The sequence below is a fragment of the Rhineura floridana genome, chromosome 5 (genome assembly GCF_030035675.1).
Source record: "Rhineura floridana isolate rRhiFlo1 chromosome 5, rRhiFlo1.hap2, whole genome shotgun sequence".
NCBI lineage: Eukaryota > Metazoa > Chordata > Lepidosauria > Squamata > Rhineuridae > Rhineura > Rhineura floridana.
The window spans coordinates 116,099,510-116,123,332 of record NC_084484.1 but is presented as its reverse complement, the minus strand read 5'-3'; the positions used below and the strand labels follow the sequence as shown (position 1 = coordinate 116,123,332).

General features: G+C 41.1%; 1 protein-coding gene across 13 annotated transcripts in view; it reads right to left on the bottom strand.

The window, feature by feature from the left end:
- The window catches only part of ROBO2 (roundabout guidance receptor 2), an 863,595-nt gene that overhangs the window by 84,618 nt on the left and 755,154 nt on the right, over positions 1-23,823 (bottom strand). For all 13 annotated transcript variants that reach the window (XM_061627931.1, XM_061627933.1, XM_061627938.1 and 10 more), the window contains 4 exons: positions 17,946-17,988; positions 16,284-16,411; positions 7,800-8,081; positions 5,390-5,546 (listed from right to left, as the gene is read on the bottom strand). In XM_061627931.1, the coding sequence (XP_061483915.1) occupies positions 5,390-5,546; positions 7,800-8,081; positions 16,284-16,411; positions 17,946-17,988 (610 nt within the window). The remainder of the gene's footprint in view (positions 1-5,389; positions 5,547-7,799; positions 8,082-16,283; positions 16,412-17,945; positions 17,989-23,823) is intronic.

The following is a 23,823-nucleotide window of genomic DNA, read 5'->3' as shown; positions in this document are numbered from 1 at the left end:
AGTTAAGCCTGAGTTGTGTGAATCTTGAAAGTATGCTGTCAGCATCACTGATTACTGAGCTTTACATAACCAGTGTTATCTTGGTGACAAATAAAATCTCTTCGCCAAATAATAGATACTATACACAAGTGAGAAGCCAAGACCTGTGTCACAAAGGTTTCTCTACAGATAATGCATCAATTTACCTGTCTTATTTATCACTGTGGTGTCTTAAAAAATATATGGGAGACTTTTATTGCTCAGTTATGTGAACTGAGAACAGCAGATACATTAAAGTGCAGATATCTTTTTGGGGGGAGGAGGTGGGATTATTAATCAGTAACTACTCAAAGTAAAATGTCTTTCTTTGTGTGTAGACCCAATTCTGAAGTGCCCACCTGAGACAAACATTTTAAAGGCAAACAGGGGCCCTGTTAATAGTGTGTTTTGAGGACTGCAATTACAGGTATTCTTGGATTAAACACATTTTCTAGAATAATTCCATTCAGAATTTAGGGCTGGTTTGGTCCCCCGGTATGATGACCTATTCTGGGAGAAAGGCAGGTGTGTATGTGTCTCTCTTGCTACTCCTTGACATCTCAGCAGCTTTCAATACCATTGGCTGTGTTTAACGTCTGGAGCAACTAGCCAGGTTGGGAGCTGGAGGTTTGCAGTCATTCTGCTTCTATATACATCTTGGTGGATGTTGCTTAGTTTTGTGGAGGCTCCAGTGTTCAGTGTTACCAACTAAGCTGTTTAACATCTACATGAAAACACTGAGTCATCTGGAGGTTTGGAGTGTACAGTAGGGCCCAGCTTTTCAGCAGCTTGCTTTTTGGTGTTCCGCTAATACGGCGGCTTTCAATTAGAGTAAGGCCCCACTCATATGGCACTTGTTCCGCTTTTATGGCATTTTTTGGGCATCGGGCGCCATTTTATTGATGGAGTTCTGCTTTTCGGCGGGTTTTGCTTTTCAGTGGGAGTCTGGAACGTAACCTGCCTTATGAGTGGGGCCCTACTGTACTGCTATCAGCATGCTGATGATACACAACTCTATTTCTCCTTCACAGCTTAAGCAGATGTGGCAGCAGATGTGTTGAACCGGTGTCTGGCCTTGGTAATGGACTGGATGGGAGTCAATAAATTTAAGCTCAATCCAGACACTCTTAGTGGGTGGTTCCCCTGACTGGATGAGTGGGATGCATCCTGGATGGGGTCACACTCCCCCTTGAAGGGGTAGATGCACAGTTTGGGGGCACTATTGGATCCAAAATTGTCACTGGGGGCTGAGGTGGCCTCCATGGCATGAAGTGCCTTCTATAAACTGCAATGTGTTGTATATGGGACTGTCTTTGAAAACAGATTGGAAACTTCAGCTAGTGCAGAATGCAGCAGACAGACTGTTAACAAAAACTGGAATGTGTGAACATATAACACTGGTTCTGGCACCTAGTTGTACTAGCTGCCAATTAGTTTCCAGGCTCAATTCAAAGGGCCAGTTTAACCATGGCTTAGCATGAATAGGCTAGCTCCCAGGTAGGAGATCGCAGCCACTTTGTTCCTCCCTGTCCTTTTAGCTGACTGCAGCATGGCAACTAAGCCAAGAATTTCCTTTTTGTATTGTCCAAACATGGGATCGTAGTTAAGCTCTCTCCTCCTCTTCAAAACACAAGTCTCCTGCACATTTACAAATAAAGCTCATTTACTTCAAAGTACTTCCCACTGAACTCAGTGGGGCTTACTTCTGAGTATGCATTTGTAGGATTGCACTGTTGAGCATTCTGGCTGTCATGTGTCTTCCTTATGCAGTACTTATATAAAATAGCTCCCAGGTCCAACATTGGCTGCCCCCCCCAATCAGACAGCTGTTCAGCAAGAACAATGCCAGGCAAATAATGTTCATTATAGAGGTGTAGGGTTAACGTTTCCACTAGCTATGTTATGATCCAACCACCTATGCTATGCAGTAGCATTCGAGTAACCAGGAATGAGAAACCTCAGGCCTGGTGGCCAAATGTGGCTTTGTTGGAAACTCTGCAGAGGTCAGTTGACACCCCTCAAGGAACCAGATTTCTCCACAGGGATTGCTTGTTGCTGACCCTCTGCTAATCAAAAAGAGTTCAAAGGGAGACTCAAAGCATGAAAACATCAAGTTAACAGTTCATTCACTAGCTAGATGCTGCTTTTGCACAAGTGGTATATCAGGATTGAGAGTGAGATTGGGGTGGCTATATCGGGTTGGTATATTTTCAGCTAGACCTTGCAGGATTGCCAACTCACCAGAAAACAAACAACCCACCTGTTCCTGTGCCTTAAACAGCAACTTAATCTGCAGAAATCTAATCAGTAATGCTTTTCACAGTGAAAGATATAATAAACATTACCACTTCAGGAGTGCAGGTGAAAATGCTATTGAGCACTGGAACACAAGCCCATAAAAAGGCCCTAGCTTTGCTTTCTGTAGCTGCAGGTGGAGATGAACTCACGTGCAGTCATAGGAACATAAGGAGAGCCCTGCTGGATCAGGCGAGTGGCCCATTCTAGTCCAGCATCCTATTGTCACAGTGGCTAACCAGATGCCCCAATGAGAAGCCCACAAGCAGGACCGAAGCACAGCAGCACTCTCCCCTCCTGTGGTTTCCAGCAATTGGTATTCAGAAGCATATTGCCTCCAAGAGGGGAGGTAAGACTTTTGCATCTTTAACAATGGTAGATGATCAGCAGATGCAGTTTATATTATTTATTATTTCAATTTATCCCATCCGTCCTACAAAGGACCCCAGCCATACCTGCTGGTATTATCTTTTCTTCCCCACCCCACACCAAATTTCTAAACTTCATTATATATCTGACAAGGTTAAGAAACCTTATGCCATAATAAAATTATTCTGTATTATTATTTATTTTATTTATTCATTGCTTTCCACACATGCACAAAGCTACAAGAACTTACAGTTGCATAAAATACGCAAAGCTTTCCTCTTCTCCCAGGCATTTTAGCATGTGTTTTTAAATTGTTTTAAATTTTTTAAATTAAAACACAATTTAAAAAATTTAAAAACAATTAAGTTTTTAAAAGATGTGTTTTAAATTTGTATGTTTGTTTTTGATGTTTTTACTTGCTGTAAACCGCCCAGAGAGCTTCGGCTATGGGGCGGTATACAAATACAATAAATAAATAAATAAAGCTTACAAACATTTGAGAACAAAATACAGCAAAATACACTAAAAATTGATCTAAAAATTAATAGAGTTTTGCAATGCACACCATTACATGCTATTTACTCAGGAGTAGGTCCCACTGGATTCAATGGGATTACTAAGGCTGCAGTCCTAACCCCAATTACCTGGGAGTACACCTCATTGAATTCAACAGAATTTGCTTCTGAGCTTACATGGTTAGGAATGCACTCTAACCCCCCTCCTCTGTAGCAAAGCAAACAGGGCTGGCTCTGAGTTGATTGTTCTTTCTAATATTTCTGTTCCTATTTCCTTGTTAGCAAAGAACAGACAAGCTCTGGATTTATTGTTCTTTCTAACCCCCCCCCATAGCAAAGCAAACAGGCAAGTTCCAGTTTTATCATTCTTTCTAACCCCCTTTTCCCTACTCTCTGGCAAAAGCAAACAGGCTGGCTCTGAGTTTATCATTCTTTCTACTTCCACCACCACCTACCTACCTGTCTCCTCTGTAGCAAAGCAAACAGGTTGATCACTCTTCTAAATCTTTCCTTCCTCAATAGCAAAGTAAACAGGCATACTATGGGTTTATCGTTCTTTCTAACCTCCCTCCCCGCTTCCTCTGTAGCAAATCAAGTTGGCAAGCTTCAAGTTTATTGCTCTGTCTAACTCCCTCCCCCTCCTCTGTAGGAATGTAAACAGGCAGACTCAGAGTTTATCACCTTGGCAAAGCAAACAGGCAGTTTACAGAGTCCCCCCTTTCCCTTCAGACTTTGTGAGAGGATGGGATGTTGCCTCTTTCTGCCTGCCTTCTTGGCAGTTGTTCTGGGTGGGAGAAATGTCCCCCCCTCAACTCAGGACAAACAAGATTGCCTCCCCTTGCTTGAAAGATGCCAGCAGCAGTGCCTGTCGCAAACACAGGTCCTTTTTCAGCTGGCAGCCATTTTGTCTGTGTTGTTAGAATGTTGGTAGGTTTCCCATATATTGCTGATTTGTTTCATTCCCATTTTCATCCCAGATGCGTTGTGTTCAGTGCCAGGTCAAGGGGATAAAAGTGCCACAGTGCTTTCTGATGGAGCCATCTACAGCAGCATTGAGAAGTCTTTACTGCGCATGTTCAATGTTAATTTTTAAAAATTTATTAAAAATCAACCATTGCATTTTTTAAATTTCAAACCCCCAAAAGGCACAACTCCCATGATTTGGCTATCAAATGGGACTACTACAAGTGTTGTAGCTGCCACCATTTTTCTTAAATTGGAGGCAAAGGTGGGGGGGAATGTCTTGGAAAAAAGTGCACTGCATTTCCAGGTTGTCTCAGACTGATTTTTTGACTTTAACCTCTGAATTCTCCCTGGATTTTCTAATATCACCATAAAAATGGGCACACTTGTGAAGCAAGCGTTTCTGAGTATGTTGTACAAGGCATGTTGTTTTCCATTGCCATTTGCGTTTATGTGAACAACCAGAAGGACATGGGGGTTAATTTCAATTTAACATGGCAGAACACATTTGTACCCCACCACCTGAATATACATTTATATCCAGCCCTTATTACATGGAACTCAAGTCTGTGTATATATAATTCCCAGACAACATCTCTCCAGACCCAGACTTTCTTAATTTTAGAACTGTTGCTGTATTATGGGTTTCAGATCACACCCTGGGACCAGGTGTGAGGACCATATTTGGAAAAATGCACATTGACATTTTCCCTCACACTACGTTAAACCATCTTCCCAAGCACTACAGTGTTTTCAAATCTGACCCTGCAACATGGTCATATCAAGGAAGGAGCTTCACTTATTTATGTACTAGAATTTAGTGTAGGGCCAATGACACACTGCTCCTCCCAGTGTGAGGCCCACCATCCACAGTACTGTGGATGCTGAGACAGATTCTGGAACTTTAACACATGGACAGCAGGGACAGAATCATGACAGCTATACAACATTGCGGCTGGCCACAGACACAGCTCCTTCCTACCTGCACTGCCCTTCATGCAAGAAATGTATGCAGGGGCCTTTAGACTTTTAAAAAACTGGGGCAGGGGAATCTACACTATAGCACAAAAAGCACACACTAATCCATTTGCATCCAAATACCAGAGTGGGATTCGTAAATAATTTCATGAATGTTATAAAAGGCCTTACATGCATTACGCAACATAGCTGTGAGATACTGCATTCCACTGCATTTTAAATTGTTACCAAAGAGAGAAAAAATAGATTACCCTCCTTCTTGCTGATCCACGCCATAGTGTTCTAGCTCTGTGCCTGGAAGAGGCTGTATCGGAGGAGGTGGGAGTGGAATGTTGGCCCAGTTCGACCCATTATTTTTCTGAGGCTTGGAAGTATTTTTGTTCTTCTTTTTCTTCCCTCCTTTCCCACCTGAAATCCAAGAAACATTATAGAAGAATGAAGAAACAAAGTTGACTATTTATATTTCCGGAAAGAGCTCTGATTCCAGATGGCACACTCAAAAAAAAGGAATGTGGGGTGAGGGGAATAGAAGAGTATTTTTATCTTAGCAACATCAGCAGCAGCGTGTTATAGTTGTCACAAGGTTATAAATAATAATAGGGTGGAATGGAATGACAATAGTCTGTATAATTGCCCAGAATTCTTTTTATTTCACACACTCCATATAGCCTAGTCACAATGAAGCATAAGATGAATAAAAGTTAAAATGTACTTGTTATATCAAAACTATATTTATTGATTTATTCACGTCCGCTATAAGCCTTCATGTAGTTATTGTTGGAAAAATAAAAGACTGCAGCAAACTCTTTCAGATGGCAGATTGCATTGTATTCATTATACCGTTGTACATAATCTCTCTCTCTCTGAAAAAGAGTTAAGGACACAACCAAAAACTTTGCTCTTTGAGTTTCTTTGTCTTTTCATTCATAAGGCCAAATATAGTTGCTAAAAATGTAAACTGTAAATGTAACTGGTTTCTCACAAACAGTTTGGGGACATTCAGTTAAAAAGTATTGCCAAGTTCCTTTTTGCAATATTTTAAGTCCCTCTAATTCAGTAATCTTTTCTCTCTAGAGAAAAAACACCCATGTTATGGAGAACTGGAGAAGGGTCAGGTAAACAAACATGAAAACTGAGGATTCAAGAAACAAAGAGAGAGATAAATATAACATTTCAGTTAATGTATTAAAAATTTCAGGAAAAAGCACGATACACAATGTATCCTGAGAAGGAAGAAGGGAACAAGGAACAGGGGAATAAGTGATCATACAGAGGAATGTTATATACAGGTAATAAAATAATAATAATAAAACAGCTAAAACAAAAAACTTTTGAAACATAAGACAGGAACTGAAGGCTTAACAGGGCCTTATGGGGAAACAAAGCAGAAGAGCAGTAAAAACAAACAGTGCTGGCACAGCAAAATAGAAGTTATTAAAGTAGCCTAGTACAAGATTTTTAAAATGTATTATTATTAAAATGGCACATTTTCCACAGAATAATTTAACACAGCCAAATTGCTGCTATTTTTAATGCCAGGTGACCCAGTTTTCATTGGCTATGTGCAATAACTCTAATACAGCATGCAGCGTAATACCTATGCTTTGTTTGTATGTAGCTCTGAAACTTTTCAACATTTCATAAGAAGCTTTTCTATCAATTCCAGTATATTGCTATGGGTGGATTTCTTTATGTGTGATAGAAATATCAACAAATCTCACAGGAGTTACGGGGGGGTCAATAATGATTACAACCAAAATATTAACCTCATCATGAAGCTCCTCAGAGAAAGACTGTGCTATAAAGTGAAGATTGATTTACGAATAAAGTCAGCACTATGCCAGAAAAGTGAGAATGTTACAAAATAGGATTTCCAATCATGCTGAAATACACAGGGTACAAAGGCTACAAATATTTTCTTATTATCTCTAAATGGGTTTCTTGTTCGGTTAGGGCAAATAAGGCACACTTTTCTTTTCTTTTTATGGAACTCATGGTTTCCTAGACAATAGTGACACATTCACATATGTCTAAATGGAAGGCAACCTGCAATATTTGAGCATAGACCCTGGGTACAATGATCACTGTTTAAAAATTATAATTGGGAATGGATTTTTTTTAACAAGCTGCCTACAAGCATAAACACTTCTCCTTACACACATTGTATTGAAACCAACCTGAGAGGCTGCCACTTCTTTCTGAGCTGTTGTGAGAGCTGGTGGTGCTGAAATCCTGTGACTGGTTGTGTGGCATTCTATTAGACAATCCCTCAGCCAATCGGTAGTCAGGGATGTAAAGTAAGGCTAAGAGTTAAAGGGCAAAGGTCACAGCGCTACCATGTGATTAGTTTATAGCACATGCACAACATGCAGTTAGCTGGTAAACGGCTGATGTGGTAGGAATGTGAAAAATATATGTTAATGTATCCTAAAGGCAGAAAGAGTGGAAGAAATATAAGCTGTGACACTGTCAAAAACTTGAAATGAATTGAAATCATAGCACAATACAGTTTTGTTGCATAGATAAAGGCACAGGATACATGCAGGGTATGTGATTAGTTACAGGAAATGGGAGCAGAGAAGGACAAACTAGAATTTTCTAACCATGCACAGGATATTTTTTACAAACAATTCTAGTAAGAAAAATAAGAACTAGAATCACCATTGTTGCCTTTGCTCTGATCAGGTAGAGAGTAACCAAATCCCATTAGGTCACTTTTTTGCTGAACTGAACTTTTCCACTGAGGATCTGGTAAATCAACTGCCAATTCGTGGATGCTGTTGGAATGCAGTATTTGTGTTGTGGCATATGGGGTAGCCTGTGTTATTTGGCTGGAACTGTTGTAACTGGTTTTGGTAGTGAAGTCAATGCTGCTATAGATGGCTCCATCAGAAAGCATTGTGGCACTTTTATCCCCTTGACCTGGCACTGGAGGCAACGCATCTGGGATGAAAATGGGAATGAAACAAATCAGCGATATATGGGAAGCCACAAACAACGAGGTTTTAATATGAAAAATAAATGTGTCATTCTGCAAGTTTGCATTTCAGCTGAGACAGGGTCCATGAGCCAACAAAGGGAAGATGATGTATTGCCTTGCTATCAGCATCTGTGACAAACTTTCCACTTGTCCTTCACATCTCACTGCCTAAAACCATCTTTCTTCCATACCTTCATCTGTGAAAGTGGAGTTTGGAATATTTCTGTCCTGAAGAATTTTTTCAATTGTTCATTTCATGTCAGAGCCAATGAAACTGTCTGTGCTCCAGGGAAATGATGAAAGAAATAACTCTACAAATGACAGAAGAAATCATCTCTCGCTGCTCCCCACCACCATGAACCAAACACCTTGTGGATATTTGCACAGAAGTACTGAGTGAACATGGAACAGTCCTCAAATAATTCTTTTTGAGAGATGCTGTGTTTTAAAAAAAGTTTTCACAGAACATTATCTAGTTTTATTTTTTTAAGTTACCTAGGCATTTCTTCCTGACTGTAAAGGGGGGGGGAGATATGAATAAATCATTTTATTCATGTGTCAACATTTCAGAAGTTCTAAAGAGAATTAAATGATCAGTCAATTATTTTGATAAACTAAACCTTGGAAACGGAAGTGTTAGCTCCTCTGAAAAAATGTATGCTTAAATTACAGTTAAATTACACAAATAAAATACATTTACATGCTATGTGCTGAATTACAAAACTCACTCACCCATCCATCTAGACCAGTCTTCCCCAACATGGTGCCCTCCAGATGCTTTGGACTACAACTCCCATCAGCCCCAACCAACACAGGGAAGGCTGATCTAGATAAATCAATAATTTTAATCTTTTGGTGCAATGAAGACTCTGCATCTCCTTCTTGATCTCTTGGTGGCTTTTGATATCATTGATTGTGGAATAGTTATTGTGAACCAACTTTGTGGAATAGTTATTGGGGAGAGTGTTTTAACATACTCAGAGGCACATGTTAGTAAATTCTTCCAAGCTACACAGGAAGTGGAATGGACTGTGAAAGACCAACCCAAATTGTGTTTGCATTTTGACAAATTTGTAGGGTAGTATAATATTTCAGAGAGGTCAGGTCTCCTGCTCCCCTGAATAGTATATTCACTATAGCTGCCCAATTTTCCTGCTTTTTAAAGTTTGATAGAAATATCTGTTGGCTACAGGTACGTTCTTAAACCTCAAGTTTTTCTTTGCTTATTAGTGATTTTCTCTGCTTTTTAATCCAGGAAGTAAGAAATGCAACTTTGCTGAGAATGGATTGATTATTTGCATCCTTATTGAGTTCAGAGGGATTTACTCTCCTGCAATCATGCTTAGGATAGGTGAAACTGACCTGGGGGAGGGGCAGAGAGGGGAAGAGGAGGGCAGAAAGGGGAGGGGAAGAGGAGGGCAGAAAGGGGAAGGGGAGGGAGTAAGGTGAGGAGATTGGGTGGGCAGGTACTAGGCAGAGGAAAGCCCCTTTCCTTCCCACATTGTGAACAGTATCACTGGGTTTCAGCGTTTCCCCCAACTTTTTATTCTACAGCAGAAACATGTAGTTTCCCACCCAAATTTAAACCATAGCTGTCCCTGGCCACATCCATGCCAGACCTTTATTTCACTTTAGACAGTCCTGGCTTCTCCCAAAGAATCACGGGAAGTGTATTCAGGGCTGGTTCTAAACGGCAGCCAGGTTGGGCACTGGCCCGATGGCCCCAGAGCTACAGTGGGGCCCCCATGCCCCCCTCCACCTACCTGTCTGCTGTCTTTTACCATTGCCATTAACGAAGATGGCGGCCAGGGACCAGGGCAAGCTGATGCCCAAGGGCCCCGGCATTCCAGGAGCCAGCCCTGAATGTATTTATTTATTTATTATTTGATTTATATCCCACCCTTCCTCCCAGCAGGAGCCCAGGGCAGCAAACAAAAGCACTAAAAACACATCAAAACATTGTAAAAACAGACCTTAAAATACATTAAAACAAAACAACTTTAAAAACATTTTTTTAAAAAGCTTTAAAGAAACATATTAAAAACAATTTCAGCACAGATGCAGACTGGGATAGGTCTGAACTTAAAAGGCTTGTTGAAAGAGGAAAGTCTTCAAAAGGCACTGAAAAGATAACAGAGATGGTGCCTGCCTAATATGCAAGGGGAGGGAATTCAAAAGCGTAGGTGCCACAACACTAAAGTTCCGTTTCCTATGTTGTGCAGAACAGACCTCCTGATAAGATGGTATCTGCAGGAGGCCCTCACCTGCAGAGCACAGTGATCGATTGGGTATATAAGGGATAAGACGGTCTTGGTCCCAAGCTGTATAGGGCTTTTTAGACCAAAACTAGAACCTTGAACTTGGCCTGGTAGCAAATGGGCAGCCAGTGCAATTCTTTCAGCAGCAGGGTAACATGTTGGAGATACCCTGCCCTAGTGACCAGTCTCACCGCCACATTTTGCACCAGCTGCAGCTTCTGGACCAACCTCAAGGGCAGCCCCACATAGAGAGCATTACAGTAATCCAGCCTGGAGATTACCAGTGCGTGGACAACAGTGGTCAGGCTATCCTGGTCCAGAAACGGCCGCAGCTGTCTTAGCAGCCGAAGCTGGTAAAAGGCACTCCTAGCCACTGAGGTTACCTGGGCCTCTAGTGACAAAGATGGATCCAGAAGCACCCCCAGGCTACGGACCTGCTGTTTCAGAGGCAGTACAACTCCATCCAAAGCAGGCAACTGACCAATTATCTGACCACGGGAACCGCCAACCCACAGCACCTCCATGTTGCTAGGATTCAGACTCAGTTTATTGGCCCTCATCCAGCCCACCACCGAATCCAGGCAGCGGTCCAGGGCTTGCATGGCCTCTCCCAATCCAGATGTTATGGAGAAATAGAGCTGGGTATCGTCAGCATACTGCTGACACTTTGCCCCAAATCTCCTGATGACCTCTCCCAAGGGCTTCATATAGATGTTAAACAGCATGGGGGACAAGATGGTATCCTGCAGCACCCCACAGCACAACTACCAGCAGGCCAAGACAATCACCCAATGCTATTCTCTGAAAATGACCCTGCGGATAGGATCAGAACCACTATAAAACAGTGTCTCCAATACCTATCTTGCCAACTCGGCCCAAAAGGATACCATGGTCAATGGTATCAAAAGCCGCTGAGAGATCAAGTAAGAATAACAGGGTCGCACTTTCCCTGTCCTTCTCCCGATAAAGGTCATCCATCAGGGTGACCAAGGCCGATTCAGTCCCATAACCAGGCCTGAACCCAGACTGGGATGGGTCGATAATCTGTTTCATCCAAGAGTACTTGCAACTGCTGCGCCACAATCCTCTCAATCACCTTCTCTAAACAGGGGGTATTTGCAACTGGTCGGTAGTTGTCACAAACCAATGGGTCCATGGTGGACTTTTTCCGGAGTGGTCAGATCATTGCCTCTTTCAAGGCGGCTGGAACCACTCCCTCCCGCAATGATGTATTGACCACACCCTGGATCCACTTGGTCAAACCCCCTCAGCAAGCTTTACTAAGGCAGGAAGGGCAAGGGTTGAGAGGACACATTGGTGGCCGCATCAACGCAAGCACCATCGCAAGCATCGCAAGTGTAGTTAGTGAAGGGTGCTGAGAGTTGCTAGGAGATGCCCTGTTGCCCTCACAGAGCTTCAATCAGAGCGGCTGACTGTTACACTACTATGGCCACTGGAGCTCTGTCAGGAGAATAGGAGTCTCCTCTTAGCATCCTGCACAAACTAAACTTCCCATGATTCTTTAGTGGAAGCCAGAACTGTCTAAAATGAAATAAAGGTCTGGTGTAGGGGTGGCCCCAATTAGCTAAGTCAAGACGTTGTGAATCTGGCTTTTAGAACACTGACAGTTGGTTCTTACTGAGCATCCATGGGCTTATCAGTGACTCCAATGCTAAATTTCTTAATTAAAAACCAGCTAGGCATTTATTTAACCTTTTAAACTGCAGATGATGAAGATCAGAGTATGGGGCAAGGTCAGTAGTAGGATTACAGGTACTCTGTGAACATGGCTGATGTTTAATTAATTTCATCAAATTATGAGGACACTCACAGAAGAAAGTCCAACAGGGGTCTAGTTTTCTCTCTCTCTCTCTCTGTTTACACTTTGAATTCTCGATTCTCTCTGACTGTTTTGTGTATCGCCATGAAAATGTAGGGGGTTATTAAGCAAGCATTTCTCAGTTCAGGACTGTATGTTTTGGAAGGTTTTGTTTTGAAATGAGCTTATGGGAAGCATTAGAATGGCATGGGGGTATTTTGAATTTAACATTGCAGAATGCAAAAAATCCATGCTGGCTACAATATACAGCCACTCTTGCAACTGTATAATAAACAAATGAAAGTATTTATCACACATGCAGCAAACATACACAATATAATAATATCTGTTGGCCTTTCTTTTTAAAGTAGTTACCATGTTCATGTTTATAACAGATGCTATCGGAGGTCAATGATTCATAGGGTCACCATAAGTCGTAATCGACTTGAAGGCACTGAACAACAACCATGTTCATTGTTTTTTATTTATTTTAATTGTCTCTTTGTTAAGGGAATACAGGGAAAATCACATAAAAAAGTTAAAGAAAGGCCCAAGAGGGCCAAAGGGGCGGAGGGGAGGAAAGACAAAATGATGAAAACCCCACTAACTCTCCCATCTTTCACACCATCAAAATCAGGGATGGGTAACTGTGACCCTCCAAATGTTGTTGTGCTCCTACTCCCGTCAGTCCCAGCCAGCATGGCCAATGGTCAGGGATGATAGGAGTTGTAGTCCAGCAATATCTGGAGGACCACAGATTCTCCCTCCCTGATCTAAATCAAGCTAATGTCCTGAATTAAATGGACATGAGACAGCTAGGAATGGGAAGACTATTTCTCAGTGGTATAGCCCATGCTTTCCATGCAGGAGAACCCAGGTTCAACCCCTTGCATCTCCAGGTAAGTCTCCAAATCCTTTTGTCTGGAACTCTGGAGAGCTGCTGCCCATCAGTGTTGACAATATTGAGTTACAATGGTTTGATTCTGTACAGTAAGGCCCCACTTATACGGTGGGTTAGGGACCAGGCCCCCGCCGTAAAGCGGAAATCACCGTAAAGCGGGACCCATAGACTATAATGGGGCCGTCGCGCAAAAACGACGCAAAAATGTTGTAAAATCGCTAAATCGGCTTTAAAAAGTGGAATTTCCTGCCGCCACATTAGCGGAATGCCAGAATGCGAAGCGCCGGTAAGCAGGGCCCTACTGTATAAGGAAACTTCCTGTGTCCCTATATATGACCATCTGTGTTTTACAGTATTGATGATGCCTAGAAGGACCATCTGACTTGGTATAAGGCACCTTCTTATGCAACTAACCTGAGCAATGAATTGCACTGAAAGATAGTGTGGTGTTGTGATTAGAGTGTAGAACTAGGGAGACCAAAGTTTAAATGCTCACTCAGCTATGAAGCTCACTGTGTGACTGTGGTTCAGTTGCTTTCTCTAACCTACCTCGTGTTGTTGGCGTGAATGGAGAGAACCATGTATGTCATCTTGAAAAGGGTTAGCCATGACATTGAACATCAGCACATATGCAACCATCAGCTGCAATGTGCTAATTGTATCCAGTTATCACCTCCTTACCAGTACAAGCTGATGAAGTGGATAAAAAAGATCAAAATCATACAAATGGCACTGCCCACACCTACGGTATACCTGTATTCTAAGTTCCAAAAGTAAATCTTGCTACACACACTCAATATCTTCAGCAAATTTATTTAATACCCTGTGTGAAAGCTTGGTACTTTTTGATATATTATCTCGAGGTGTAAGGTCCCATTTTTATGTTACCTCAGACAGGATTACCATCACTTACTGAAGGCACCTGCTTTCCTTATTTCTGCCACCAATTATAGTTCTAAGTATTCTCTTATTCACCTATTATCACACAGTAGCAGGATTTATTCTATGGAACAAACAGTCCAAGAAACTTACATTGAAAAGTCAAACCTATATATTATTTATTAAAACATATTGATAATATCAGAAAACAGGATTATTTTGCAAGTTAGATGTTAAAGTAAGTTTCATATTTTCTTTAACATGTTAGTTACTTTAAAGAAGTATCTATATCCTTGACCTAGTTCTCTTCCCAATTCTAAGCCAATAGCCAATTGCTCTTATCTTCTCCTCAGTAGTGGAGTAGCAAATTCAGAAGTGCAGAGTTCAGGATCACTTCATGATAGCTACGCCACCCCCGTCACAGCCATGCTCCCTTTTTCACTTTTCCTAGTCTCCCTTGCTCTCCCTGTCATCTTGCGAGTACACACTACAGTCTACAGATGTCCCTAGAAGCCAATGAACATGAAAGGGAGGCTGTAGGTTAGCTACTGAGAAGAGTCTTCTCAATGGCTGATTCACCTCCTTTCACTTGGCTCCAATCAGTATGAAAAGACAAGGACTTCTCAGTAGCTAACACACTCTCTTTTCATGCTGACTGGCTTATATATAGGGACCTTGCTGGGACCCTGCTCCCAAAAAAGTAAAGGAACTATGACCCTCCCAAGACCCCAAACGACTACACCCTTGTTTTTACTCTCCACTTAACAAAGAGTTTTTTTACAAAGGACTTAAGTGTGAAATCTCTCTGGTCAGAGACTCACTGCTTCTTGTGAACTACTGGCAACAATGGACATTCTGGCTTCAGTTCTTCTGTAGGATGTCCTCTCCCTCCAGGTCTTCTCAACTGTAGCCTTCTGTAATTTCAGCCCTGTTGTCCTGACTTTTCATTCCTTGGACAGCCAGCACTTGCTGCCACTGGAACTTGCTCTGGATTCAGCACATTGCAGCTGATGGTTGCATATCTGCTGATGTTCAATGTCATGGTTAACCCTTTTCAAAATTACATACATGGTTCTCTCTGATCATGCCAAGAACATGAGGTAGGTTAGCCTTCTTCAGCTCCCATCTGAAGACTGACTCTTACAGTGCTGTTGCCTTCAGCCACAAGGTTCTTGCTCTAACCAGGGATGGGATCTGTTGGCTGCTGCCAGTTTGAAAGCATACCGTTACCCTAACAGGCCAGTATCAATTGAGTTTGGTGTTTGTCCACTAGCTACAGCTTTTACCAATCTGGGTATTTTCCCTCACAAAAAATATTGATAATAATATTGTTAATTTGAAAGGAAATATTGATATTTTGAAAGAAAATATCAATAAATGAAAGGAAATATTGATAAAATTATTGTTCTTAATAGCATTATCTTAGAGGCAGATATTTTTTTTTAAAGAATCTATTTTCAAAAATAGCTGTGGAAAATCGCAACATAAAAATCCAATCCACAATAATACAGAATAAGCAAGCGAAAGGAAAATTCAGTACCAAATCTGAATTGGGCGGAATTTTGATAACCAATCAAAAGTTATTGTGTTGACTATTCATATGGAATGTCCCCTAAAGGACCTAACACAGTCTGACCTTTATGATCCCACTGTCTCATATAAAAGGGCTTCTACTGGGAGGAAGGGTGGGATATAAATCAAATAATAAATAAATAAATAAAAGCAACAGTCTCTAATATCAACTGATCTAACAGAAAAGCTCAAGACAAATATTCATCTTCTTAATAACTATATTCGTCTGTTTCTTAACAGACTGAAGACTGTTAAGAAGACTACCTATACATACACTGTATCTCTTAGAAAATGGAATACTATGGAATTAAAATTGTAATACTATAAAATACAATATGTAAGAAACAAAAGAAGCAATAAAAATACAGTTAAAGATCATACAGCATCTAGCACAGCACATTTACAATTGCTACAACAGGCAGAAAAATCATTAAGTGGTATGTCAAGACTCTCAACAATTTTCAAATGGTCCATGGGGAAAAAAAGTTGGGGAACCATTGCTACAGAGAAAATTCAAAGGGAAGACTCTCCTAAGAACCGTAGATACAGGTCCACAAAAATTCTAATATTCATGGAGAAATGTATATTCCCTTTTGTCTTAATTAGTGGTCCTTTTATATTGGTTTGTGGTGCTGTATTTCCATTTATTCAAAATAAAGTTTCATGTTGAGAAAAAAGAATGTATGATTCTACAAAGTTTATAAAAAGTTTGCTAAATCACTATGAACAAACCTACCCCCACGACCAAAATTTCCAAGATCATTTGGTCCACTAGTACTGTTGTTTACAGGCAGGCTGGTGGCAGGCCAAGAATCTGCAAGCCAAGGATAACTGGGGTCACTTGCATTTAACAGGCCTGGTTGACTGCAAAACAACAACAACAAATATATCTGTGAGAAACTGTAACTGCAATTGAAAAGACTCTATCCATCTCTCTCAACGAAGACGATAACACATAATTTATTAGATTAAAATTATTTCATATTAAAATTGTGAAGGCTTTCTTGATATAAAAGGCTACAACAGTTAATTGGACCTTTATACAAATCAGTACTATTTGTGGAAATGATATCAATTACAAATCTGCTAGAATCCAAATGAACTCTAGTTCATTTGAAAACAAGGAGTAGGCTGTACCACTGAAGGATCCTAAACTAGGGATGAATGATAAATTACCACCTCAAGGGAACAATCACTCAAAGTGACTGTTCTGTATCAGCCATTTCCAGGACTCTGGGTGAGTATTCCTTCACTTCCTGCATCCCAAATGTATGTCTGTCATCCACAAGCTGCTAGCTCTTCCTCTGAGCAATCTTGCGTGGTTTTAAAGGCAAATAGGTTTGAGTGGGAATAATGAAAAGTTCAAAACCACATTTTTATCTGCATCAACAGACTTGCATGTTCATATAATTTGATTTCAGATTTCAAGAACAACTGAAGACTGAGCACATTTTATCTGAAGGGAACTAGTTATTAAGACGTTAGGTACAATTTAAAATTTGCACTCCTGAAATTTGTTGTGATAAATAGGAGAAAGGTGGGAAACAACACATGAAACAAATGAGTCTGAAACTGTGCTTGATTACCATATACAAACAAACAGCAAGTGTGGCAAACAGGATACTGGTCTAGATAGGCTTTTGGTCTGATCCACCAAGGCTCTTTTATGTTCTTATTGTACAGTTATTGTCATTGTATCCCTCCCCATCCCTTCTCGCACAATCCCTAAGAGAAATGTGGGTTTCTATGGAAACTGCAATAAGAAAATCTAGCAGCATTCTTGCCACATCTATGAACTCTCATTAAGCCAAATCTTTTTTTCTTTTTGCTAAAATATTGACTAAATAGGAGATTGGAAGTTATCACCAGAGCCTAATTACAATCTCCATATTGGCATAGAGAAAATAGATGAGGATATATGGCTCTGTTATCAACTTTTATCAATTTCAATTGAGTAGCCAAAGTTGTAGAATCCAGTCCTATCAATCTACAACCTATTCATCTTCCATGAATCATTTATTTCGTGATCGATTGTGTGTAATTGTTCACTCACAGCAATTTAGTAGGAGCCAATAAGGAGTCTTAAACAACAGCAACTTCATTTACTAATGCCTAATTAATGCAATAAACATCCTGAAAACAAATTCTTTCTGATACTTTCTACTAATTTCTTCTTAGGCATCTGGGAGATATGGAACATCTGGACTTGATTGCCCTCAAGTGTATAACAGATCATTAAAAATTGGTCTAAACCTTTTAATTCCTCCTAGAATTGTCACTCTTACAACTGATCATGTAGTAGTCTTTTTTTTTAGTTCCTAATAAAAAATTAAATATAATGGAGCTTAAATATGACAGAGCCCAAAATTGAATATGACCTTTTTAACAACAGACATACCTTCCGTTGCTCATAAGTCCTCCATCTCCTCTTTGGAAAGTAACTGGTTTGGATTTTCATACACAAAAGAGTAGGAAAGTCTGTTAGGTATAGCCATTTTTATCAAGCATTATCAGAATATACAAGATAATGCATTAAACAATATAATCAAATATACAATATACAATATTGATTTAAATCAATCCTTCTCAGTCACAGTCTCACAGGACAACTTATATCTGATCCCTTGATATTATGGGTTTTAGGAAAAAAAATCTCAAATCAATAGACCTTTGGCTTCAAAATGAATGAAGTTAGAACCCCCCGAATCACGCAGATTCTGCTGAAAACTTTACTTTAATCTCTTCAAGCTAAATAAAAATGAAACTGTACTCTCTTTAGCACGTTAGTACTTTAGTAAGTAATTCACTGTAACCTACATGTATTATCTCATTATTACAAAGAAGATAAAAGTGAAAATCTTAGTAAAACTAAAATGGGAGATAAGCTCAAAATACATTTTCATCTTATAGTATAATACCCTCTATTTACATCAGAGGTTCCTGTAACACAGTGCAAAATGTAAACTCTTAATTGCCAAGATCAATCCTTGCCCTATATTCTCAAAATAGTAACAACGACCACCACCACAACTTTTCAAAGTGTACCTAGCTTACAGCAAGTTATGTTTATGAATTTAGGGTACTGCATTGCCTATAAACTTGACAATTTCTAAGTTATAAGTAAGGTTGCAGAAGCCCTGTTTAAAACAGTATAGTGGCTGGTGTGGCCAGACACAGTATCACTGTCCTGCATAGGGTAGAGTATCCTTTGTCAGATGGTGGGGGTTGATGAGTGTTGCAGTCCAAAACATCTGGAGGATACCAGGTTGGTGAAGGCTAGGATAGAGCTTGGAATCTCCTGCACTATTTTCTGAAGTGACAAGTGCCCTAGAGACATGTGTTCCTGTGGATGAAAGTGATGTAACTTCTGGTATCCATGTATAAAGAAGAGATACCACAAAGTGAGGGTAAACCCTGACTTCCAGTGCTACCCATTAAAGACTGAAGATGGTTCAGAAAACCAGTGGAGGATATTGAGAAAAGGAGGAACTGGAGAGAAAGGAAATTTGAATCATGGGTATTGCAAATGCAATACCCTATCAAGTGCATAAAACTGGATTCAACCATCACATGGTTTAGGTATAAGGACTGGTCCTTTTGTACAAAGAACCTCGATGTGTGACAAACTCAGAGGATTTACTCAAACTATCAACATTTGGGCAATTATATATTGTATATTATATTATATTTTTTGTAAGTGTGTGATGTTTACAGGTGAGGAAGGCAAGGATAAACCGCAAAGCTCAGTGGGGAGTTCTGGCAACCCATAGGATGGGAGGGAGGAGAAGGGGGGAGGAATTCTGGCGACTCCTGGAGTGGGGTGGGGAAAGGGGAGGGGAGCTCTGGCAACACCTGAGGGGAATGCGGGAGAGCTCCAGTGAACCATGGGGGGGGAAGGGGTTTGGTGACCTGGGGGAAGGGAAGTTGGCAAGTGAGGCAAGCAGGGGCAGAACCCTGTGTGTATGTGTGTGTGTGTGTGTGTGCACGTGCGTGTGTGTGTGTGCACGTGCGTGTGTGTGTGTGCACGTGCGTGTGCATATTTTATATAGTTGGTGCTGGTTTGAAAGCATCACATCAACCTAACAGGCTGGTATTGATTCAAATTTGCACTTTGTCCACCAGCTGCTGCTTTTACGGAAACTTTTTATCTCTCACAAAAATATGGATATTAATATCGATATTTTGAAAGCAAATGTTTTGAAAGGAAATATTGATAAATGAAATATCAATAAAATTATTCTTAATATCAATATTTTAGAGGGGATTTATTTAAAAAAAAATCCATTTTCAAAAATAGCCACAGAAAATTGCAACATAAAAATCTGATCCTCAATGATAGAAAATAAGTGAATTAATGGAAAATTTGGTATGAAATTCAAATTAGACAGAATTACATCTATTACATATGAAAACTCCACCAAAAATGCATTAATACAGAAATACTTATAAAGTTGTAACACAAAGCAGCTCTCATTTGGCGTCTTGCCACCCACTTCACAATTTCAGCAAACTGTACAGCATCAAGATGGAAATGCTATGATCAGCAAAGACGCTGACATATAACCTTGAGTATCTATAGCCTTCTGGTGATACATTTTTGCCATGTTATCAGTTCCACAAGTAGCCTCACAATGCACATTTAAATACAATGAAGACAAAGGGAACCCCTTTGGGATCCCATATAGAATAAACTGGGAGCTGATGATTAATTGCCTATCACCATGGTATGGGCAATTATTGTTGCTAGAAAATCACAATAGGCATATCACAAATTAAATGTTTCACCCATTTGGAAATGAGTTAATGTAAATACAATCGAAGTGAAAGCATGTAAAATATCAAATACAAAATGATATGCTCACACATACCTCTATCATTCCAATGTCGCTTCTTAAGATACTACCAAACAATCATAACACTCGCTTTAAAAGCTTGTGCAAAATTGTATGGATATTTTATAGCAGTATGCAGGGAAACAATGGGTGCTAATTTATTTGTAGCTTAGTAGCTGTTAAACAATGTATGACTAAATTACTGCTCTGGATTCTCTCACTTCCATTTCTGCATTTTATTCCATAACTTCACAAACAGAATTTCAAATTTGAAACTGAGCAATTATATACTACATTTTAAAGTTTAAATTGAAGGCTTATAATATGGTTTATGTTACACTGAATGGTAATCAAAGTGTCCTGGACTATCTGCCTGCTGGACATAAGTCATGGAGGTGGGTTTGGTGCAGATAACAAATTTGTTCTCCTCAGATCAAGACAGCAGACCCGGAGAAGCTGAGAGAGGTTGGTGGATGAGGCCTTCTGAGATGTCATAGTAGCACCCATTCCCAGGATGACAGCTGCTTTGCTGTCATGAAGAAGTATGAGGGTGTTGCTCTGAGAAAGATGGAAATAATCCCTTGGAAGGGACCCATTCCTTGGGGGATGAGCAGATATCCTGTCTTGTTGAGGATACTTCTCTGGGAACAAGGGTCTCCTAGTAATGGGTGATTCTAACATTAGGATAGCTTGGTTCGTGATGGGCATGCAGACCGAATGATGACTTGACTGCAGATGTCACACATCATCTAGATAGACAGTAGATAGAGCTGGGGAGGGGCCAGTGGTTGTGGTGTATGTCTGCACCAATGACAAGGGGAAATGTAGTCATGTGGTTCTGGAAGCCAGGACCTTGAAGGTAGTTTTCTCTAAAATGCTATTTGTTCCACCCTCAAGATCAGTTAGGCAGTCAGTCCTGAGGAATCTCAATATATGGATGAGATGGTGGCATTTAGAGTAGGGGTTTGGAATTGTTAGGACACTTGGGACCATTTTAGTACAAGCCAGGATTGTACAAATGGGATAAGGCTGTTGGCACTTAAAATCAAAATGATGGCAGAGCAGCTATTAAACTGATCACTGGCCTACAAAAGCTGGGGTTCAGGAGAGCCAGTGTGGTGTAGTGGTTAGAGTGTTGGACTAGAGTGGGAGATGAGGGTTCAACCATGCAGCTCACTGGATGACCTTGGGCCAGTCACGGCCACTTAGCCTAATCTACCTCATAGGGTTGTTGTGGGGATTAAATGAGGTGGTGGAGAATCAAATACACTACCTTTACCTCCTTGGAAGATAAAAAGTGGGATATAAATGCAGTAAATAAATAATCATTCCAAAGGGAAGATGATGAAAATGTTTATGATTGTCTAAATGGGAGTGGGATAGAAGTAGGCAATTAAAGTGCAGTGGGACATTTGACATCAAAAAGGCCAAAGTGTCATAGGATAAACCAACACACACCAGAGACATCTGGAAAGACACACTATGTATAGGTGTTTATATACTAATGCTGGAAGCCTCTGAGCCAAGATGGGCAAGCTGGATTGCTCGGTTGAAAAGGAGAGTACAGATGCAGTGGGCATAATGGGAACCTGGTGGAATGGGAAGAACCAGTGTGATAATGGTAATACCTGGATACAAACTCTATAGCAAGGACAGGGAAGGGTGTAATGGAGATGGTGTTGCTCTGTATGTCATAGCGTCCAACAAGTTAGAAATCCCAAAAGGAGAAGACTCCTGGGTTTTATCTTACGTGGTGCCCATAACCTGATGCAATGCTGTAAAACTCCAAATTTATGTACATGGCCAATAGCCAAGGAAATCCCAAATAGTCACATTTGACTTTGAAAGAGGATCCTTTTTAGGGGACTGGGGCAAAGGAAATTGAATGGGAACATCAAGAGGATCAAATCTATCCAGAATGTTTGGGTGCTATTTGGGTGCTCCAAATGAGGAGAACAAAAAGGAACAGAAACGTTGGCAAAAGGAATGCAAGCAGACAATGATGGATGCAATGAAAGAAGTGGAGGAGAACACTGCTAGAAACATTAAGATCTTCAGATGACAAGAGAGTCAAAGGTGTGCTAAAGGAGGAAAAGGTAGGTAGGTAGGTAAAACTTTATTGCCTAGCCATAGGCCATTGCAGGACACACATTCAATATACACATCTCTTCACAAAGTAAAACAATTACAAAGGAACCATATAACCCCTTAATTATATCCCCCTCTATCAAATTGAATAGACTGCGGAATACAGAGGATACAAAATAATAACTCCTGATTCCATAATAAAAGATCAATACTACTTGTCTTCGGCTGGCCCCTACGCAAGGGGTCCTATCATTCAGTTAGCATACCGACACTTGTTCAGCTAAAAACTTCACCCACAACTTTTGCACTGCTAGGGCAAATAGGGCAACCCTATGCGTGATAGTTGGATCAGTATCTGAGAGAAGGAGGGCGATAGCAGGAAGGACCAGAACTGAGCTCAGGTTGGGCAACAAACCACTCAGAAATTTGGCCGGTGGATGGGAATATAGAGGGCACTCAAACAGATAGTGGGGCAAGTCTTCCACCACGGGAGCACCACAGATGCATAATCACTGACACCTAGGGATCTGACTGTATCGACCAGACAAAACTGCGTTTGGCATAGTCTGGAATCTAAGTGCCGTAAATGCCTGCCTAAGTTTTGACGCTAGAGGCTGGGCCAGATAGCTGGGCCAGATAGTTTAAAAACTCCAAACCACTTGGAGAATTTGGAGTTTATTATTGCTAGCCTGTCTAGCCGGGCACTATGCTGAAAAATGGCCTCTTTGAGTCTGGACCTATTTACGGGAATTTTACGTGCGTGTGAGAGAGAGCCACTGACTTCAGAAGCAATGAGCTCTAACCCAGGTCATAAATTTGGGAAACAGAGTGGGGGGGAAAAACATCCATACCTTCATCTAGGAGATTCATCCCCCCGCTGTCTACGCTCTGGGACGGAGAGAAGACTGATTGCTGTGAGTCCTCTAGGTCCCTTGCCTCCCCCACGTGGCAGGGCTCTTGGCGGGAAGGCGGAGAGGAAGCGGGTGAGGCCATAATATGGCGGCCTTGACTCCCTGACGCTGAGGGAAAAGCGCAGGAATCACTTTACAGGCGAGCCGCGTTAGCGGGCGCCGCTCAACCCCCTGCTGAGACGTTCTCCCACGATGAGGCAAGCCTTTGGTGAAGTGGGGGGGGAGCCAGGAGCCGTGATCCCGCTGAACGCGAGGGTTGCAGAAACGCGGCTCCGCGGAGCGAGGTGACAGACTCCCGTCTGGGCGGCTGCTGCTCTGCTGGTATGCTGCAGCTAGCCGCGCTCCGCCCTTCTTCGGCCTCCTTTCCGACGCCTGTGAACCCAGCCGGGTTCACCCTAGCCTCACAAACCCCAGCCCCACGGAGTGAAGGTAGGGAAGGAGAAGG